This window comes from Lynx canadensis, chromosome B2, assembly GCF_007474595.2.
Source record: "Lynx canadensis isolate LIC74 chromosome B2, mLynCan4.pri.v2, whole genome shotgun sequence".
Taxonomy (NCBI): Eukaryota; Metazoa; Chordata; class Mammalia; order Carnivora; family Felidae; genus Lynx; species Lynx canadensis.
Genome location: NC_044307.1, coordinates 29,728,087 through 29,749,951, shown reverse-complemented (window position 1 = coordinate 29,749,951; position 21,865 = coordinate 29,728,087). Strand labels below are relative to the sequence as shown.

The 21,865-nt window shown below is 47.2% G+C and overlaps 2 protein-coding genes and 1 long non-coding RNA gene across 4 annotated transcripts; 2 read left to right on the top strand and 1 right to left on the bottom strand.

Moving 5' to 3' along the window:
- Positions 1 to 300: 300 nt before the first annotated feature.
- Positions 301 to 10,383, bottom strand: LOC115513691. Its single transcript, XR_003968784.1, has 3 exons — positions 10,282 to 10,383; positions 3,710 to 3,716; positions 301 to 311 (listed from the first exon to the last, which is right to left on the bottom strand). It is a non-coding gene; the product is annotated as an uncharacterized LOC115513691 (long non-coding RNA).
- On the top strand, positions 5,534 to 7,786 carry IER3 (immediate early response 3). The gene is made up of 2 exons (XM_030315006.1): positions 5,534 to 6,728; positions 6,828 to 7,786. Exons 1-2 carry the CDS (start codon positions 6,519 to 6,521, stop codon positions 7,086 to 7,088), a joined length of 471 nt encoding a protein of 156 aa, XP_030170866.1. The 5' UTR covers positions 5,534 to 6,518; the 3' UTR covers positions 7,089 to 7,786.
- FLOT1 (flotillin 1) lies at positions 8,221 to 20,683 on the top strand. 2 transcript variants are annotated; one of them, XM_030314995.2, is made up of 13 exons: positions 8,223 to 8,352; positions 8,659 to 8,715; positions 9,007 to 9,082; positions 9,173 to 9,263; positions 9,501 to 9,644; positions 9,781 to 9,900; positions 9,989 to 10,084; positions 10,308 to 10,460; positions 17,445 to 17,626; positions 17,788 to 17,833; positions 17,952 to 18,089; positions 18,349 to 18,513; positions 20,043 to 20,683. In XM_030314995.2, the coding sequence occupies exons 2-13, from the start codon at positions 8,673 to 8,675 to the stop codon at positions 20,070 to 20,072; spliced, it is 1,284 nt and encodes a 427-aa protein (XP_030170855.1). In that variant the 5' UTR covers positions 8,223 to 8,352; positions 8,659 to 8,672; the 3' UTR covers positions 20,073 to 20,683. The 2 variants fall into 2 exon arrangements, with proteins under 2 accessions (XP_030170856.1, XP_030170855.1); XM_030314996.1 differs by lacking the exon at positions 9,781 to 9,900 and having other exon boundaries at positions 8,221 to 8,352; positions 20,043 to 20,362.
- The last annotated feature ends 1,182 nt before the right edge of the window (positions 20,684 to 21,865 follow it).

Genomic DNA, 21,865 nt, shown 5'->3' with positions numbered 1-21,865 from the left:
TAAAATCAGTCAACTCGCTGAACAAGAACTAGGAATGCAGAAGTCTCTGCTTCTCTGAAGAAAAGAAAAAAGCCACAAAACCTGCCTGAGATGGAGAGGGAAGGAAGGGGTTGGGGCGAAAAGAGAAAGAGAAATTCCTTTCTTTTTAATTTTTTAAAATGTTTATTTATTTTTGAGAGAGAGAGAAAAGCAGAGTATGAGCATGGGAGAGGCAGAAACAGAGGGAGACAGAATCTGAAGCAGGCTCCAGGCTCCAAGCTGTCAGCACAGAGCCCGATGCAGTGTTCAAACTCGTGAGCCGGAGTCAGACGCTTAACTGACTGAGCCACCCAGGCACCCCAAAAGAGAAATTCTATGTCCTGATGACGTTAGCACTTTGAGGCTATTTTGTCACCCTAGTCTTCTACTCCTGGATTAGCTCACTGCTGCCCATATCTCCCCCGAAGTAGCCCCTCTTCATATAATCATAATAGTGGCCATCATGGGAAAAAGCGCCTGCTATGTGCCTAGGAGCAGTATACTTATATACTTAATCCTCACAGTAACCTGAAAGCCAATTTGCCCATTTTTCTTTCTTTTTTTCTTCTTTTTTTTTTCTTTTTCTAATTTACATCCAAGTTAGTTAGCATATAGTGCAACAATGATTTCAGGGGTAGATTCCTTAGTGCCCCTTACCCATTTAGCCCATCCCCCCTCCCACAACCCCTCCAGTAACCCTCTGTTTGTTCTCCATATTTATGAGTCTCTTCTGTTTTGTCCCCCTCCCTGTTTTTATATTATTTTTGTTTCCCTTCCCTTACATTCATCTGTTTTGTCTCTTAAAGTCCTCCTATGAGTGAAGTCATATGATTTTTGTCTTTCTCTGACTGACTAATTTTGCTTAGCATAGTACCCTCTAGTTCCATCCACGTAGTTGTAAATGGCAAGATTTCATTCTTTTTGATTGCTGAGTAATGCTCCATTGTATATATATACCACATCTTCATCCATTCATCCATCGATGGACATTTGGGCTCTTTCCATACTTTGGCTATTGTTGATAGTGCTGCTATAAACTTTGGGGTGCAGGTGCACCCACATTTCAATTGAGGGAAACTTTTCAGAGAAATTAAGTAGCTGGCCCAATATCATATAGTTAATAGGTAGCAAAGCTGGGGTTTAAACCCAGTTTCCTCTAATACCACTAGATTCTAATATGCTCTTTTTGCTACATCATGTCTCCTTTCTACTGCAAAACCAAGTCAAGTCGACAAAGTTACTGAATATCTACCAAACATCCAGGTGCTGCTGAGCTTTTCCGTTTCTATTCCTTGAGTACCCTGACTCCAGCCCTCTAACCCTGTTTCCCTTTTTCAAAAGTTCCCACTTCCAAATATCTGTCTCCTTCCCATTACCTTTGTCCCCCATACTAGCCTTCAGTCAGCAATGCAGCAATACTCTAGGTGGCCAACAGGCACGACTCACTCTTATGCCAGGGATTTATACAGAGTGAGGGCCAGGGCTTTGCCAACCATCGCCTGCACAGTTATTTCCAATTTAATGGCAGATTCCCCTGAGCCACAGTTGAGCATCCCCCGTCTCCTCTTTGGAGAGGAAGCATTGGGGCGGGGACCTTTGAAGGGACACAGCTGGATAAACAGATACCTCTGAGGGTGAGGGGTAGCTCCTCAGAGAAGATGGATTTAAGAATATTTATTAACCCCCTACTAGGTGAAAGGCCATGTACTGGAGACACCACCAAGACATCATGAGGAAAAGGGCGGATGTGGTCCTGTATATTTATGGAGATTATATTCCAGTGGGGGAGACAAACAACAAAAAGTAAACAAATAGATAAAATGATTCCCCAAGGTAGCAAGTGTTGTAAGAAAATGCACACGGGGCTAAGAAAGAGGTTGGCAGGAGGTCAAGCTCACGGGTCAAATGAGGGGAGTGAAGGAGCATGGCAATCCTGGGGAAGATGGAGAGGAAATGAGGAGCAGTGAGAGCAGTGGAATGGAAAGGGGCCAGCGGCCTGTTTGCCCAGGATTAGGGCAGTGAGAACTGGTGCAGCTGCCATCTCAGCCCCTGGCCCTTCCTGGCCTTAACTCATCCCCCAGCACTCACCCCCGCACCCTTTCATTGGCTTAATGATTCACTCTCAACCTTTCCCTAGCTTCCTGTGTGTCAGGAGGTGGTGGGGAGAGCTGTGTGTCTCTGAGGGTAGCAGAAACAGGGATGACATTGGTTGAGAAGGAATGGCGAGCAGTATGGGTTGTCTCGTTCTGCTCTGTCCCATTCTAGCCTTGCCACAAAGAAAGGTCTCTCTGTGCCGGGAGGACAGTAAAGATAACTAGGCCCAGCTGGAGGCCCAGATTCCAGATGTGGGAGGTAGTGGTGAAACAAGATCCTGACAGCCGGCTTTGTTTCCCCTCCCCTGCCTAATGCCCTAGAGAAAATTTCCATCATAAACAAGTTGTGCATTCCTGACCTTGGGTGCCCCCACCTCTCTCCCACCAAGCCTGTTTCTTCCATCATCACTATCTCCCCCACCCCCAATTTACATCTGTGTGAGCACGTATGTGGGCCCATGCACGCATGCCAATAGTCATGTATTCATTTTAATAGTTGTGTGGCGTGCAGGTTCCCTTGGAATAAGGATGCAGGTAGCTGTGTGGGCTCACTGCTTGGGTGTGAAGACAAGAATGGTGGCAGGTGTGAAAGGCAGGTATGGGAAAGGGATGTGTTTCTGTAGAGGTGTGTTTTATGTTGGTCAGGAAGAAGTGTGTAATACATGAGTTTAGACAGCAATGATGGGTGTAAAATAAAGAAACATAGAGGCCCAGGAAGCAGTTGTATATACAGAAATAGTGTATCTATTTTAGCCCAGTTGTGGGGATGTCCTCTATTTGCATCCCACATGTCCTTGGTTGAGAAACACCATCATATGTTCCTTGTTTGTTATGTGTGTAAGAATTGTCCCAGCTAGGGGCACCTGGGTGGCTCAGTTGGTTGAGCGTCCAACTTCAGCTCAGGTCATGAGCTCCTGTTCATGGGTTCGAGCCCCTCATCGGGCCCTGTGCTAACAGCTCGGAGCCTGGAGCCTGCTTTGGATTCAGTGTCTCCTGCTCTCTCTCACTTGTGCCATGTCTCTCTCTGTCTCTCAAAAAAAAAAAAAAAAAAAAAAAGAATTGTCCCAGCTGTTCTTAAGATGTAACTTTGTATGTGCGGCTTGAAAGAGTGTATCCATGTCTCAAAGCTTGGGGTGACCCAGCCACTGTGTGAATACCATATGTGCATTTTCAGCTTTCATTTAATAAGACTGTTGAGCCACTACTACATGTAAGGCACTCTGCTGGGTTTTATGGAGGGCACAAAGACATGTGTGACACAGCACAGACTGTAATGGAAGAGATCATATACATACTCTGTGTGCACCAGGCATAATATGATCTGGAGTAAAGACCTGAGCCAGATGCATTTCAAATCCCTGGAGTCAGCCTTAAAGCCTTCATATTCTTAACTGTCAGCACCGCACTCTCCATGCTCCATGATTCTAACGATTCCCATCTCATTACTAAATCCCTGTGGTCTTGTGCTACAAGTGTCTCTTACTGCACCCCTCTTCCTGGTTCCCTCTGCCATAGCCCATCTCAGGCCCTTGTTATCTTCCACCTGAACCTTTCCAATAGCCTCCTATCCCATGCCCTACTTAGTTCCCAGCTTGAACTGTCCTCCTTTTATATCCTCCCATGACCCACAGAATCCACAATCTAGAGTCAAACTCAACTTCCTGGCCTGGCAGCTAAGTCCTCCCCACTCTGCCTACCTCCTTTCAAGTATCATTACTTTCCACTACTCCTTTACAGGAAACTTACTGTAAGATTGTTTTTCTTGTGATTCCCCAAACATATCCTGTACTTTTCCAGCTCAAGGCCTTTGCTGATTCCATTCTCTTCCTCACAGTCATCTTACACATCTGACTCTGTGGTATCCCACCCACAGTTCAAAGTCATCTCAAATGCCACTCTTCCATGAAGTCTTACCTTTTTGTTTTTTCCACCTTATTGATTAGACAGGCGTGAACACTAGTTCCTTTGGGTCCCCCTTTACACTTAGTCTTCAGTTTCCTTAAGACCCTCAAAATATGGGAATGCAAGCTGGTGCAGCCACTCTGGAAAACAGTATGGAGGTTCCTCAAAAAACTAAAAACAGAACTACCCTATGGCCCAGCAATTGCACTACTAGGCATTTATCCAAGGGATACAGGTGTGCTGTTTCTAAGGGCACATGCACCCCCATGTTTATAGCAGCACTATCAACAATAGCCCAAGTATGGAGAGAGCCCAAATGTCCATCGAAGGATGAATGGATAAAGAAGATGTGGTATATATATACAATGGAGTATTACTCGGCAATCAAAAAGAATGAAATCTTGCCATTTGCAACAACGTGGATGGAACTGGAATGTATTATGCTAAGTGAAATTAGTCAGTCAGAGAAAGACAAAAATCATATGACTTCACTCAAATGAGGACTTTAAGAGACAAAATAGATGAACATAAGGGAAGGGAAACAAAAATAATATAAAAACAGGAAGGGGGACAAAACATAAGAGACACTTAAATATGGAGAACAAACAGAAGGTTACTGGAGGGGTTATGGGAGGGGGGACGGGCTAAATGGGTAAGGAGCACTAAGGAATCTACCCCTAAAATCATTGTTGCACTATATGCTAACTAACTTGGATGGAAATTTTAAAAAATTAAATAAAAAATTAAAAAAGATCCTCAAAACAGTTCTCCTGATTGGGGTCCCCCCCCCCCCCGCATGCATAAGGTAAGGCCCACAAGGGTGAGGTGCCCACTAAATCTGGCTTGCCTCACTTAGCAGCCCATATGCTGGAATTCATAACCCTAGTACTTTGATCAGTACCTTCAACAGGGTACCCAGCACCAGTGAATGCTCAAAGGATGTTAAATTGTGTGTCCATGAGCAGCTGTCTCTAAGGCAGTTATGAAAATGTGTCAATTCTCTATTTTTTTTTTAGCCAAGCGCCTCTCCCTTCTTTTTTTTTTTTTTTTTTCCAACGTTTATTTATTTTTGGGACAGAGAGAGACAGAGCATGAACGGGGGAAGGGCAGAGAGAGAGGGAGACACAGAATCGGAAACAGGCTCCAGGCTCTGAGCCATCAGCCCAGAGCCTGACGCGGGGCTCGAACTCACGGACCGCGAGATCGCGACCTGGCTGAAGTCGGACGCTTAACTGACTGCGCCACCCAGGCGCCCCGCCTCTCCCTTCTTATTACCATTACCATATTTGCATAACATCTCACAGTTTAAAATGTTCTTCACATACATTTTGTTATTTTTTCTATATGACAAGGGACAAATCTGGGTGGCTGCTAACCTCTTGCCTTTCTGCACCAGCCTTATGTGAGCATTTCTGCACACATCTAAGTGGGTAGCTTTGTTATGTTGTCCTTGCAAAGTCTCTGCACCTTTGCTCTGTGTGTGTGTGTGCGCACACGCACATGCATGTGTTATGTACACGTTAAAGAAGAGCAGAATAGGCCACCCCAAAATGTGAATTATTTTGAGCTGAAGGCAATCAACACCCAGAAGACTCAGGAAAAGCTTTTTACCTCTCTCCCTCAACTGGCTAAAAGAATTTAGATAGAGGCCTGAAAGATAAAGAGAGCTATTACACAGATAACCTTTTATCTGAAAGACTTACTCTTGGCAAGGCAAACTTCTGACTCCCAAACTTCGGTTCTTATCTTCCTCTGAATTGGCCTCCTCCTCTTTGAAGCCCCAGGCCACTGATCCATTCCCTAGCTCAAGATTGCTTACAAGCCTCAATTGCTTTACTGCCTTGAGTCTCATGGCTTCCTGGGTTCCAGAAGTAGGTAATTAAACTTGTTGTTTTTCCTGTTAATCTATCTTATATCAACTTAATTATTAGACCAGCCAAAGAAGAGACCATTTTTACTGCCCCTACAATACAGTGTGTGTTGAGGCAGGAAGCATTGTGTCTGTGTGTAGTTCATTTTTCCATGTCGTCTTGGCTATTTCAGTAATGACTTTCCTCTTGGGGTGTGTGCGTTTTCTGCGTGCATCTACGAGGGTATAAATGTGCCTGTGTAACTGTAATTTCCTGACTTGCTAGGTCACTATTGTAGCCGTAAGATTTCTTTTTGTAAGTCCTCCTGCTTCCCAAGAGATGGGACCTGTGGCCCAACCACCTTCTAAGCTATCTGTTAGCCCGTCTCCATCTACCACATGTCCCGACATGTGCCTGAAGTCTGGGAACTCACCCACTCCACTCACAACTCACACACTCACAACACACACTTGGGCGCCTAAACTTGCATAGGCCACTCCCTCTCTCGGCTTAATCTTCGGAATTTCCAGCTCGCTCCGGCCACCACTCCCAGTCGTGGGTGGAGTCGAAAAGGATCCGCCCAATCCAGGGCGCACAAAAATTGCTCCGCACGACCACGGGTCCTCATTCGGTCTTCCGCCCAGCTCAGCTCACGATGTGTCACTCTCGCAGCTCCCTCCCCACCATGACCGTTCTGCGGGCCCCAACCCCTGTCTCCTCCACCAGCCCCGGACCCCGGCGGGGATCTGGTCCTGAGATCTTCACCTTCGACCCTCTTCCGGAGCCCGCGGTGGCCCCTGCCGCGCGCCCCAGCGCCTCCCGCGGGCATCGAAAGCGCAGCCGTAGGGTCCTGTACCCACGAGTGGTGAGTGTGGAGGAAGTCGGCAGCAGGTGGGGCAGGGCAGCGGGAACAGCCGAACCCCGAGATCTCAGCTAACCTGTTCCCTTCGTTGTCTCTCTTCAGGTCCGGCGCCAGCTGCCAGTCGAGGATCCGAACCCTGCCAAAAGGCTCCTTTTTCTTCTGCTCACCGTCATCTTCTGCCAGATCCTGATGGCTGAAGAGGGTGTGCCGGCACCCTTGGCTCCGGAGGACACCTCCAGTGGCGCATCCCCCACGCCCACCCCTGCGCCCCCGGTCCTCGAGTCCCTTAATCTGACCTCTGAGCCCTCAGACTACGCTCTGGACCTCAGCACATTTCTCCAGCAACACCCGGCCGCCTTCTAACCGGGACTCCCCACATCCCCCTCAAAAGAATCCGAAAAAACAAAGAAACACCAGGTGTACCTGGTGCGCGACAGCGTATCCCAAACTGGGACTTCCGAGGCAATTTTAACTCACAACACTGCAGCGGAGACTCCAGCCCGAGCCTGGGATTAGAGGAGCACCGACACTCCGGGGCGAGACCGGGTGGGGAAGAGCGTCATTAATTTATTTCTTATTGATCCTAATTAATATTTATATATGTATTTATGTATGTTCCCCTAGGTGATGGAGGGGTGTATGTAATATTTATTTTAACTTATGCAGGGGTGTGAGATGTGCCCCCCTACTGAAAATGCAGATCTCTTAGTATTTGAGCTTTGTGGGAAACGTGGAAGCAGGGCTCCCAGAACTTAAGGAGATCCTTCTCCCGAGAAGGAATGGAGAGGATCTGGGTCCTGGAGAGCGCCCGGGCTGAGGCAAGGATGGTGGCGGGTCTTAGGTTTAGGGACTGGTATTCCGTCCTCCAGGATGTCACCTCCGCGGATCTATTGTGTGAGGCTTTGGCGGACTGTTGGGAATAAGGTCCTTGTCCGAGGATCTTCTCGAAGTTGCCCCCAAGGGGTGGCTACAGTGTCAAAGGTCGGTGGGCTATCGGGGGCGGCTGTGGGGTCGCCCGGTATGTTCTGTGAACACAAATAAACTCGATTTACGGTCAGCAGTCATCTGAATGTATCTTTGCAAGCGGCGATTCGCCATTCTTCCTCGGGCCGGCGGGAGGAGCTGGGTCCACGTCCCTAGCGGGCGCTCCGCCCCAAGTGACCGGATGCGGTCGTTCTTTGCCCAACGCGTGGTTTTCCCAGTTAGCACAGCCGAGCAAATCCGAGATGAAGCAATGTCCCCCGCCCTGGGTTGCCAGGCCCACGGAAGTCACGTCCTGCATCCCGGGGCGGAGCTCGCAGCTGGGGAAGGGCGACGGCGGGGGCGGCCGCTAGCCCAGCAGCCTCGGTAGGCCCGGCTGCTGGCTGGCTGGCTGGCTGGCTGCGAACCAGAGCGTGGCCTGCCGGGAAAGGGGCGGGCCGAGGGCGCAGGGGTGAGGGGGGCTGGCTCGCCGCGTGGGGCGGGGTCGCGTTTGCCGCAGCAACAGGGTGCGGCCGGGTGAGCGGCGCCGGCGCTGGCCCAGCTTTCCGGAAGGCGGTGCGTCGGGACCGCTGCTCAGTCCCCAGATCGGCTGCGCGCCCCAGCCGTTGCCGAGACCCCAGCCCGGCCGCAGCCAGCGTGCGGGGAGGTGGGTGGGGAGGGGAGATGTAGTCGGGCTGCGGAGGAGCTGGGAGGGTGGCTCAAGGTCTGGGGTCCGCTAGGCGCGGGAGAGCATTATCAGATAAGCGAGAAACTGTCCTCACTGAAGGCGGGACGGGGCAGGGGCAGGGAGTGGCCGTAAGCCGGCGTGGGAGGGAGCCGCTGGGGATCTGTGGGACTGCAGAGGGAAATGTCTTAACGGACCCACGGGTGTGGAAGGGACTGGGCCTTGGAAAGAGAGAGTATTCACTTCTGTGGACCTCGCCCGCAAAGTTTTTCTCTCCCTTTCCTCCAGCTCTAACCTGAGCCATGTTTTTCACCTGTGGCCCAAATGAGGCCATGGTGGTCTCCGGTAAGTAATGTTCTCTTCTCAGCCAGTGCCCCCCAGACTCTTGCGGTCCTGCCTCTGCCCTTTCTTCTCCCTACCAGCTCCCCAGAGCCAAGCCTTCTGTCCACCCCACCCCGCATGGCTGCAAGCCACCCATTTGTGATTACCAGTCGCTACCCTTCCGAGGCCCAGACTGTCTCCCCTCCAGCTCCCAGATTTCCTCGTGGGGTTTATCCCCCCAACCCCAGTTTTTCAGTCTTCCATATTCTAGCCCTACCCCTCACCACTGCAACTTACTGCCCCCTCACCTTGCAGGTTTCTGCCGAAGCCCCCCAGTCATGGTAGCTGGAGGGCGTGTTTTTGTCCTGCCCTGCATCCAGCAAATCCAGAGGTAAGTAGAAGGAGAACCAGGGAAGGGGAACCCTAGTTTTCTCTCTTTCCTTTTTTTTTTTTTCTCACTGTCCACTCCTTTTTCCCATAGGATCTCTCTCAACACACTGACCCTCAATGTCAAGAGTGAAAAGGTTTACACTCGCCATGGGGTCCCCATCTCAGTCACTGGCATTGCCCAGGTGAGGCTTTCAGAGCCTTTCCCCTGATGTCCATTCCTTCATCACCTTCTGTGTCCCCAGACATTAAGAATCTTCTGACCATGGCCTTCCCAACCTCTGGCTGCAGAGAAATTTCTCTGCGAAGTCTCACCTTCTCCAGGGACTCCCGAGGCACTTGACTCTTCCATTCTTTTCCTGCTTCCTACCTGGCTTCATGAGACCTTCACCACACTCACTCTATCCCTATTCTGGCTACAGGTGAAAATCCAGGGGCAGAACAAGGAGATGTTGGCAGCTGCCTGCCAGATGTTCCTGGGGAAGACAGAGGCTGAGATTGCCCACATTGCACTGGAGACTCTGGAGGGCCACCAGAGGGCTATCATGGCCCACATGACTGTGGAGGTGGGCTTGAGGGCAGGGAAAGATCTGGAAGGCATACCAGAGTGAGTTGGGCCTCTGGGCCAAGCTAGTCTGTGGGAGACAGTAGCCAGAGGACTGAGAGCTTAAATTCCTCCTTCCTACCATTCTGTTACCCTAGGAAATCTATAAGGACAGGCAGAAATTCTCAGAGCAAGTTTTCAAAGTGGCCTCCTCAGACCTGGTCAACATGGGCATCAGTGTGGTTAGCTATACCCTGAAGGACATTCATGATGATCAGGTATACCTAGGTGGCTGATCTTCTCCAGTTCCCTGCTCCCATCTCTTAAACCTTCCTGAGGATTCTGATTTCTGCTTCTCTCCCACAGGATTATTTGCACTCTTTAGGGAAGGCTCGAACCGCTCAAGTCCAAAAAGATGCTCGGATTGGGGAAGCAGAAGCCAAAAGAGATGCTGGGATCCGGGTGAGATAGATCCCACTTGGGGGGTCAGTTGGTCACTATGGATTTGTTGGGCATGCAGCAGGAGAGGGGATGGAAGAGGCACATCTGAGTGAGGTCTGGTAGAGCTGGGTTGGCAGAGGACATAGATGAGGCCACGTGCAGGGGAGCCTGGTGAGGAGCAGGCTCTCCCCGCGGGGCCTTCCTCTCCCTACTCTGACTTCCTTCCTGATCTCTGTGTGGACAGGAGGCCAAAGCCAAGCAGGAAAAGGTGTCTGCTCAGTACCTGAGTGAGATCGAGATGGCCAAAGCACAGAGAGACTATGAGCTAAAGAAGGCTGCATATGACATCGAGGTCAACACCCGCCGAGCACAGGCTGACTTGGCCTATCAGCTTCAGGTCAGAGCTACCACACTGGGCAGTTCCTCTCAGGCCCTCCATCTCAGGCTACCACACTTTCTCAGATTCTAACTCTGATCCCTTTACTCTGGCTGTCCATTTCTGACCCAACTCCTCCATATGAGGAAGATTTGAAAAACCTAACCATTTCAGTTGAAAAGTAAAGGCCAAGAAGGGATATGGTCAATAGGACTGGTCATATGGCAGACTGTTCCCTGTGAAAGGGCACCTGGGTGAATGGGGTGAAGCAGAGCTAGGATCCAGCCCATGCTCTGCTCACCATACTGTGCATTCTGCCACAGGTCAATGGTTCCGCATCCACCCAGGGGAAGGGGCACCTTTTTCTGATTTTCCATGGGCTCACAGCAGCCCTGGTGATCCAAGAAGGGCATGAGGAAGAAAAACATGGATGTGAGCTTTGAATCCTGCAAAGTGAGATATGGGCAGCCCTTGATATTGCAAGGAGGCATGATCAGTCCTCTTTGTTTGCAGATTCTGTATTTGAGAATTTGCCTACTCAAAAATTTATTGGTAATCCCAGAAACAGTACTTGTGGCACCTTTGTGGCCATTTGCACACAATGCACAGAGCAGTGAAAACTTTGAGTTGCCTAACAGTGCAGCGGAGGTTGAACAAGACGTTCTGCCTTCCTGTTTCAGCTCTCATAAGGTAAACTGTCGTTTTCACAGTATATTTACTGCCACGTTCTTTGCATTTTTGTACTTTTTGTTGGTGATTTTGCTGTTTAAAATGGCCCCCAAGCGTACTGCTAAAGTGCTAAGTATTTCTAAGTGCAAGGAGGCTGTGATATGCCTATAGAGAAAATACATGTGTTAGATAAGCTTCTTTCAGACAGGAGTTATAGTGCTTTTGGCTATGAGTTCGTTGTTAATGAATTAACAATGTATATTACATAAGGTATCTTTCAACAGAAACACATGTAAAACAAGGACATATACTAATCTGTTGATGAAAATGTTGTGACCAAGGGCTCACAGGAACCTAACAGCAAAATAAGTATTTGCTAATTCAGTATTCATGGCTACTCTATAGAACAGATCTACCACAAATAATGAAAATCAACTGTATTTTGAGACCTTTACCCAAAGGATGGCAATATTATGAAATTTGGTTTTGCCAAGAATTGGTACAGGCTGAAAGCCTAATGAAGTGCAAAACCTCTTTAGTTTATGATGTTAAATTCCTGGTGGTTTGACAGGTAATTGAGTGTAGCATAGTGCTTTGCTCCTCAGCATGGTCTGCCTACCAGCAGCATCAGCATCAGCATCACTGTGGAACTTGTTAGATACAAAATCTCAGGCTCCAGTCCTACTGACTGAATCAGAATCTGCATTTTTTTTTTTTTTTTTTAAGTAGGCTGCAGACCCAGTGTGGGACATGAATGCATGACCCTGAGGTCAAGAGTCACATGCTTTACCAACTGGGCTAGCCAGGTGCCCCCAAAGCCTGCATTTTTAACAAAATCCCCAGGAGATTCATGTACACACTGGAGTTTGAAAAGCATTAACATTGTGGAAACCATTTGCTTGAGTGGTCCTTAACCTTCTAAAAATGGCTTTATTTGTCTGAAGATCAAAGGATTGAGCTGATTTTGGCTCTGTTCCAGCTTTTATGAGTTCTTTATTTTGTGCCAGGCTTTGTGCTAGGTGCTCATGAAATAAGGATTCATTCAATAAATATGTATTAAGTGCCTACTATGTGCCAGACATTGTTTTGGAGGTAAGGATATAAGGCAGAAAAGATTCCTGCCCTTGTGGAGCTTACATTATAACACAGGAAACAGCTAATAAGCAAGTACATAATTTTTATGGGTTCTTGTTTAAGTGCTATGATAGAAATACACAGAGTGAGCAAAAAACAGTGGAGAGGTACTATATTAGGTTAGGGGTGATCCAAGAAAGCTTCAGTGAGAAAGTGATTTATGAGATAAACCTGATGATGAGAAGGAGGCAGCAATGTAAAGAGTTGTGGACCAAGAAAATTCTAGGCCAATGCTGTTCAAATAGAACTTTCTATGATGATGGAAGTGCTGTAAATCTGTGCTGTGATTTTTTTTTTTTACACATTTTTTAATTGTTTTTATTCGTTTTCAAGTTTATTTATTTTTGAGAGAGAGAGACACACACACACAATGCAAGTGGGGGAGGGGCAGAGAGAGAGGGATACATAGAATCTGAAGCAGGCTCCAGGCTCTGAGCTGTCAGCACAGAGCCCAATGTGGGACTTGAACTCACGAACTGCGAGATCATGACCTGAGCTGAAGTCGGATGCTTGACCACTGAGCCACCCAGGCGTCTCTGTGCTGTGATGTTCAGTGCTTCAAATGTGGCTAGTGAAATGTAGGAACAAAATTTTTAATTGTATTTAATATTAATTTAAATATAAATAGCCATATGTGGCTAGGCAGAGGACCATCATGTGCAAAGGCCCTGAGGTAGGAAAGCTTGGTATATCCCAGGAACAGAAAGGAGGGTTCTGATCTGGTGTGGCTGGTATGCAGTGAGATGGCAAGGTAGGCATGGCCAGGTCACATAGGGTTCAGGTGGTCGTGATGGAGACTTAGAATGCAAAACCCAGTAGAATGCTATTGGAGAACTTTTTTTTTTTTTTTTTTTTTTTTTTTTTGAGAAAGAGTGTACACACAAGAGCAGGGGAAGATGAGAGAGAGGGGGAGAGAGAATCCCAAGAATGCTCCACACTACCCGTGCGGAGCCCAGTGCAGGGCTCGACCCCACGAAACATGAGATCATGACCTGCGTCAAAACCAAGAGTCAGACGCTCATCTGACTGAGGCACTTAGGTGTCCCATACTATTGGAGACCTCTAAGCAGCATGGTGCCATGGTCTAATTTACATTTTCACAAGGATCAGTCTGGCTGCTATGTGGAGAATTGATTGTCAGAAGACAAGAGAGGAAGCAGGAATTTAAGTTGGAAGCTTTCTCAAAGATGATGGATTGGGGCGCCTGGGTGGCGCAGTCGGTTAAGCGTCCGACTTCAGCCAGGTCACGATCTCGCGGTCCGTGAGTTCGAGCCCCGCGTCAGGCTCTGGGCTGATGGCTCAGAGCCTGGAGCCTGTTTCCGATTCTGTGTCTCCCTCTCTCTCTGCCCCTCCCCCGTTCATGCTCTCTCTCTGTCCCAAAAAAAAAAAAAATAAATTAAAAAAAAAAAAAAAAGATGATGGATTGAATAAATATAGTTAATTGCACTCCCTCTAAAACCTCACTAAAACCACATAGAGTGATTTTTGAAAAGAAAGGGAAGACAAAAACAGATGCAGAGAATAGAATCAGAAGGAACAGAAAGCATAATATCATTTTGGAAGCCAGAAAGCCATCATAATTGACTAAGCCAGTCTGAGACAGCTGAGCCAGAGCTGCAGGGAGAAACAATGTAATCAGCTGAGGCTCAGGAGATAGCAGCAACAGGTGCCTCTGGAGTTGTGATGAGACTGTTGAAATGAGGAGAAATGAGGTAAATGTGATAAAAAGTCACTTCTCAGCTCCTCTCTGGCTCCCTATGTCTTTGGTCATAGGCCCTTCTCTGCCCTAGTAGACATTGGGAAGTTTATTATCTGACAAGAGAAAACTAGAGGATATGATATGAGCCAGCTAGAAACAGGTGAGGGCCTGGTACTTTATCAATGACAGGCACGATGTGACTGACCATTGAATACTAAATGCTGACAGCCTCCCCTAACTCCCTTACCCCATTTGCCCCCCAGACCCTCCATCTTCCAAAGAAGACATCAGAAGACCATGCTGGGGAACATGACCAATCCAAAGGGAAAGGCTTAAAGATTCTGAATCAGAGGTTCCTCAGCAGGTGACCTGCCCAATCACCCTAGAGTGAAGCTCAAAGTCAACAAGCTTTATCCACATGCCCACAGTTTCCTTTCACTGTTTTAAACCTCCTTTACTGTGAGCAGACAGCCAAGAATTACCTGATATATGAGGGAATACTGCAACATGGAAGACTGAGACCAAAACCACAAACAGCAAAGTGATTTGAAGGATATATATACTATGCAGGGAGAAGAAAGTTAAAAAAAAATTTTTAATACCCCCAGTGAGATAAGAGGAAAATTCACATCCAGAAAATCAGGACATAGAACAGAAAACAAAAAAAGAGCTCTTAGGGGTGCCTGGGTGGCTCAGTCAGTTAAACGTCTGATCTTGATCAGGTCATGATCTCACGGTTCCTGAGATTGAGCGCCGCATCAGGCTCTGCACTGACGTGTGGAGCCTGCTGGGGATTCTCGGTCTCCCCCTCTCTCTGCCCCTTCCCCACTTACATTCTCTCAAAAATAATATAAATAAACATATAAATAAAAGAGCTCCTAGGGGTGCCTGGGTAGTTCAGTTGGTTGCATGTCCGACTTCAATTCAGGTCAAGATCTCACGGTTTGTGTGTTTGAGCCCTGTGTTGGGCTCTGTGCTGACAGCTCTGAACCTGGACCCTGCTTCAGATTCTGTGTCTCCCTCTCTCTTTGCCCCTCCCCCACTGGTGTGTGCGTGTGTGCTCTCTCTCACTCTCTCAAAAATAAAAAATAATAATAATTAAAAATAAGTAATTAAAAAAGCTCCTAGAAATTAATAAGATGGCAGAAATGAGGGTGGAAATCACATTGAAAGAAATTCTAATCAAGGGATTTATTAACCTAATTCTAATAAATTATTCTAATTTTAATAAATTCATTAATCCTAATCTGTAGATTTATTAATCTAATAAATCAACAGAACAAAGTAACTGGGAGGAAAATTGCCAATGGAAAACATTTATTTATTTATTTATTTTTGAATTTTTTTTTTTAAGCTTTATTTATTTTTGAGACAGAGAAAGACAGAGCATGAACGGGGGAGGGTCAGAGAGAGGGAGACACAGAATCGGAAACAGGCTCCAGGCTCTGAGCCATCAGCACAGAGCCTGACACGGGGCTCGAACTCACGGACCGCGAGATCACGACCTGAGCCGAAGTCGGCCGCTTAACCGACTGAGCCACCCAGGCGCCCCTGGAAAACATTTTTAAATGGTTATTCTGAAAGGTATGACTTTCTAGGTTGAAACCCTCTACCAAGTATGTAATACAATGAATGAAAAACAACTACACTGTGAAATTTCAGAACATGGAGAACAAAGAAAGGATCTAAAAGCTTCCACAGAAAAAGAACAGATCTCAAAGGGTCAGGCATCAAAATGACTTCAGATTTCTCAAGAAACTAGAAGATCATGGAGAAATGCTTTCAAAGTGCTGATGGAAAATGAATTCTAAAGTTTACTTACTTATTTTGAGAGAGAGAGAGAGAGAGAACAAGTGAGGGAGAGACAGAGAGGGAGAGAGAGAGATTCCCAAGTAGGCTGAGCTGACACAACGTGGGGCTCAAACCCATGAACTGTGAGATCACGACCTGAGCTGAAATCAAAAGTCGGACGCTTAACTGACTGATCCACCCAGGTGTCCCCCCCACCAACCTTTTTAAAACTTTATTTATTTATTTTGGGAAAATGAATTTTAACATAATAACTTGTACTCAACCTAATTGTCATTCAAATAGAAAGGTAGGGGAAAAAAGCCTCAGAAAAGCAAGATCTCAAAAACTTACTGTCCACATACTCTTTCTGAGGAAGCTGCTGGGGGTTATTTCATCAAAAGGTGGGCTTAAACAGGAGGGGTGCCTGAGTGGCTCAGTGGGTTGAGCGTCAAACTTCTGCTCAGGTCATAATCTTATGGTTTGTGGGTTCAAGCCCTGCATTAGGCTCTGGGCTGACAGCTCCGAGCCTGGAGCCTGCTTCAGATTCTGTGTCTCCCTCTCTGCCCCTCCCCTGCTCTCACTCTGTTTCTCGCATTGTCTCAAAAATAAACAACATTTAAAAAAAAAAAAAAGGGCTTAAAGCGGGCAGGAGGGACTCCAACACAGAGAGATCCTGCACTCTGGGGTAGAGAGCAACTAGTCCAGTTTGGAACCTGTTTGGAATTTTAGGGTCAAAGACACTGGAGGGTGCCATACTCAGAAGCACTGTTCTCGAGTGAACAGATGGCTGCATTAGAGGCTGGGCACCATCTCTGGTATTGATAAGACCCCAGGGATGTTGATACATGGCTGAGCCAGAGCAGTGAGATAATAAAGACACATGTTTTTCTCTGGTACCTCTCACCAAAATCTTGGCAAGAGCCTTCTGATCTCTGTACTCTACAAGGAATTAGAAAAAGAAATATGCCTAAATAAGAGGAATTCTATATGTACACATTCTTGTAGATGCTTTGAATGCCCCTGGGAGAAGAATACACAAGAAGCTGGTCACAATGGTTGCTTCTGGGGAAAGGAACAAGGCGGTTTGAGGAAATAAGTGGATGGAAGCCTTGCTTATCATTATTCATTTTTTTTTCTTTTGAATTTGTACCATATGCAAAAAATAAAAGTGAAAAAGATACATACATACACCCACCCCTGCCCCCGCCCCAAGCCAGTAGGCAGCTGTTGGCAGGTCAGGCTAGAATTGAGGGTGACTTGCAGGAAGTTTACAGGAGTACAGATGGAGAGAAGTACATGGGTTTGAGTGAGCCTAAAGGTGTAAGACGGCCACTGTGCACCAGAGCCCTCCAGTGCTCGTACTCTAGCAATGGACACTGTGGAGAAATAGACTAATAGGGGAGCTCAACAGAGGGAAACTTAGCATGGCCAAGGGAGAACAGGGACTGGATCCCAGCCCTACGCATCTCTTGATGCTGAGGCTGCCTAGAAAATGCCCTACCCTTGATATTGCCTCTGAGAAGGATCAGGCCATCCCCCAAGCTATGACTGGGATCCAAATGGGAAATGGACTTTGCTGGGCTGGCTGAACCCGCCAAGGACTAATTTCATGTACCTACTCTGTTTATATCTCTCTCCGGAGCTCTGGCTTCTCTCTGCGGTTCCTGGGAACTTGCCCTTCAGCCCTGATGTTGAGCATCACTCCTACCCAGGTGGCCAAGACTAAGCAGCAGATCGAGGAGCAGCGGGTACAGGTGCAGGTGGTGGAGCGGGCCCAGCAGGTGGCAGTGCAGGAACAGGAGATCGCCCGCCGAGAGAAGGAGCTGGAGGCCCGAGTTCGGAAGCCAGCCGAGGCTGAGCGCTACAAGCTGGAGCGCCTAGCTGAGGCAGAGAAGTAAATGCCCCTTCCCAGGCCCCATCCTGGATCCTTTACCATGTGGGTGCCCCCAGATGAAGAACTGAGTTCTATGGAACTCGGGTTACAGGAGCCTCTGTCTCTCCAATGGGGTCTGCCTTTTGCCCCTCCTCAGCCCCTCCCTCCCCTTCTGTGCCCAGGTCTCAACTGATTATGCAGGCTGAGGCAGAAGCTGAATCTGTGAGGGTGAGTTAAGAGGGGGCTCTTGCTGGCTTGTGGAGGGAGTAGGGGTTGCTGTATCAGCTGGGGTTCCTTATCCTTAACTACAGCCATCAGTACCACAACTTTCCTGTACCCTTCTCAGATGCGTGGGGAGGCTGAGGCCTTTGCCATAGGGGCTCGAGCCCGGGCCGAGGCTGAGCAGATGGCCAAGAAAGCGGAAGCATTCCAGCTGTACCAGGAGGCTGCTCAGCTGGACATGCTGCTGGAGAAGCTGCCCCAGGTCTGGAGGTTGTGTGGGCACCAGGAGAAGAACAGAACCAGGGAATGTAGGGTGGGCGGAAATAAGGGGCAAGAGCTTGGGGAGAACCAGGCTAGGGGACCATAAATTAGGGGTGGGAATTATAAGCCAGCAACCAAAGTGAGGAAGGATGATCTTTACAAAGTGAAGCAGATCAAGGATCTTGAAGCCCAGGGTAAGGCGTTTTAGGAAGGAGTGTGGTCAGACCACAGGTGCTGAGTGGGCATCTCTCACCTACCAGGTAGCAGAGGAGATCAGTGGTCCCTTGACCTCTGCCAAAAAGATCACACTGGTGTCCAGTGGAGGCGGGGCCATGGGGGCGGCCAAAGTGACCGGGGAAGTACTGGACATACTGAGCCGCTTGCCAGAGAGCGTGGAAAGACTCACAGGCGTCAGCATCTCCCAGGTGAGGGTCTGTAGGGTGGGAGCTGTGGAACAGAATTTCTGGGTTCCTGGGGCATGTGATGCAGCGGGCCTAGTAGTGGGACCAGCACTAAGGAGGCTTGGGGACCATTGACATTTTTGTTTTCTATGTGCCAGACACACTGCTAAGCTTCTACACATATGGTTTGTTTTTTAAAATCAAAGTATCCTTTGGGTAAGTAGTATTTTACAAAGTAAAGAAACAACTTCCAATATGTTAAGGAACTTAGCCCCTGTCATACAGCTGGTGAAGCTAGGCTTCAAACCCAGGCTGACCATCCTCTAGAGCCTTGTGGCCCCACTAGCACAAGAAACTAGTTGCAGCCTGTTGACAATTAATTCCAAGGCATATTACTGCTTTTCTTGGTGTCTGTTTATTCACCTATAGATTATGGTAGAGGTCAGAAAGCAGGCCCTGGAACCAGACTGTTCTGGTGTGAATCCTGGCTTCAGTGCCTGCTAGCTGTGATCTTAGACAAGTTCTCTACTTCCCTGTACCTCTTTCCTCACCTTAAAATCATGTTAATAATACCATTTACTATGTTGAATTGCTGAGGGGATTTTATATATATATATATATATATATATATATATATATGTTTATATTTATATTTATATTTATATTTATATTTATATAAAATATGGGGTACCTGGATGGCCAGTCGATTGAGCATCCAGCTTCAGCTCAGGTCATGATCTCACGATTTGTAAGTTCAAGCCCCACATCAGGCTCGCTGCTGTCAGCTCAGAGCCAGCTTTAGATCCTCTGTCTCCCTCTCTCTTCTGCCCCTCCCCCGTTCCTGTTCTGTTGCTCAAAAATGAATAAACATTTAAAAAAAATATATATATATATATATCTAGATATATATATATATATATCTATATATATATATATATATCTAGATATATATATATATATATATCTAGATATATATATATATCTAGATATATATATATATATATCTAGATATATATATATAGGGGTGCCTGGGTGGTTCAGTTGGTTAAGTGTCTAACTCTTATTTCAGCTCAGGTCATGATCTCAGTTTTGAGTTCGAGCCCTGCATTAGGCTCTGTGCTGACAGTGCAAAACCTGCATGGGATTCTCTCTCCCTCTCTCTCTGGCCCTCCCCTTCTCTCTCTCTCTCTCTCTCTCTCTCTCTCTCTCTCTCTCTCTCTCTCTCAAAAAATAAAAATTAAAAATATATAGAAGTGCCCTTCAAGTTAGTTTCCTTGGAGCCTTCTTGAGGCCTTCATTGAATGCACTGAGAGATTAGGAGATGAGGAGGGTCTGTGAAAGGGCTCTGGCCCTCTCCGCTCCTCTTTAGTGATATGTTGCTGTACATGGGTCCTAATGACCACTTGACAAGAGGGTAGGGTAGGGTGGCAGAAAAAAAACTTCTTAGAAGACTCCTGGAAATGCATGTCCTCCCTTCAGCCTTCATCCAAATGGGGAGCTGGGAGAATAGGGTACGTGGTTCCCAAGTGTCATCACCATTGTCTTTTTGCCAGGTTAACCACAAGCCTTTGCGAACAGCTTGAGCCGTCAACCTTCGCTGATGCCTAGCCTCATGGCTCAAGTTGCCAGAATGGTTCCCATACTGCATGTACAACTGGCTTCCCTGAGCATGTCCTTTGACATTGGGGTCCCACCCCTCATCTCCTTGCCAAATTGCCTGTGCCTTGCCTTGAAGGGGAATGGTTGCTCCCCTTGCCAACCCTACACTGCCAAGAGTATCAGTCCCCAAGGATTCCCATGCCAGTCTTCTGATTATCCTACTCACCCAGCTTAACTTCCTAATTACACTGTGTGAGCCTATTGTCTAGAATTTTCCTGACCCAAACTTGAGGGATGGCCCGGAGGTTCGCAACTTTGTCAAATCAATTGCTGTTAAGAAGCACTAACACTAGAGTGTCTGGGTGGCTCAGTCAGTTAAGCATTCGACTTCAGCTCAGATCATGATCTTGCGGTTTGTGGATTCAAGCCCTGCATTGGGTTCTGTGTTGACAGCTTGGAGCCTGGAGCCTGCTGTGGATTCTGTGTCTCCCTGTCTCTCTGCCCCTCCCCTGCTCACACTCTCTCAAAAATAAAAAAAATTACAAATTACAAATACTGATGAACAATTAATAAAGCAGAATTCATTCAAAATGAATGCTAGTATGTAGCTTATTCCCTTCATTCAGCAGACTTTTGGGGCACCTGGGTGGCTCAGTCAGTTAAGCATCCAACTTCAGTTCAGGTCATGATCTTGCCATTCCAGAGTTCAACCCCCGAATTGAGCTCAGTGCTGGTATCTCAGAGCCTGGAGCCTGTTTCAGATTCTGTGTCTCCTCCTCTCTCTGCCCCTCCCCCACTCATGCTCGCGCTCTCTCTCTCTCAAAAATAAACATTAAAAATTTTAAGGGGCGCCTGAGTGGCTCGGTCGGTTAAGTGACTCACTTTGGCTCAGGTCATGATCTCACGGTTCCTGCATTTGAGCCCCACATGCTGGCAGCTCAGAGCCTGGCGCTGGCTTTGGATTCTGTGGCTCCATCTCTCTCTCTGCCCCTCCCCAACTCATGCTCTGTCTCTCTCAAAAACAAAAAAGATACAAAAAAAATTTTTAAGTACTTTTTAGAATGGGAGAAGTTACTTATACACTGTTAAAGTTGCACAACTTTTTTTTTCCTGCAAAAGTTGGCTCCAGGCAGAAAGCATGCTGAAATGAGAGGAATGGAGAGAACTGCACTAGTCCCCAGAATTACTGAAAATAGGGCCAAGGAAAATTGTTAACTTAAATTTCTAAGGTAGCTTTGAGACTTATTTTGTGTACTTAGAAGCATGGGGTAGGTTTTAGGTGTAAGTCACTTTAGACCATGACGTGGCATCCCTCACTAGTTATCTTTCCCTTGTGTTAACTGAGAAAATGCCAAAGGGTAACAGAAAACAGGACACAGAGCCATAACCCAAATGAACCCTGGATGTGCTATACTTTGGAAGTGGTGCAGCAGTAGCTTCCAACTCTTCATTCATGAGATTCTCCCAGACTAGTTAAAACAGATTGCTGTAGTCAACTGGTTTCTGGTTTAGTACATCCCAGTAGGCCTGAGGATCTGCATTTCTATAAGTTCCAAGAGGATGTTGATGCCTGCTGGTCTGGGAACCAGTTACACACCAACATTCATCTCAGTTCCCATTTCTGTCCATAGATCCTGCATCTGAGCCTATGCCTATCCCAGTTACTGAGACTGGTAGTAAGGGTGGTGGGGTGGTTTGGGTACTAGGGCTAAGAAATGAAAGTCAATTAAGTAGAAGGATATTCTCGTCAGCTTATGGAAAGCAGAGTATATGTATA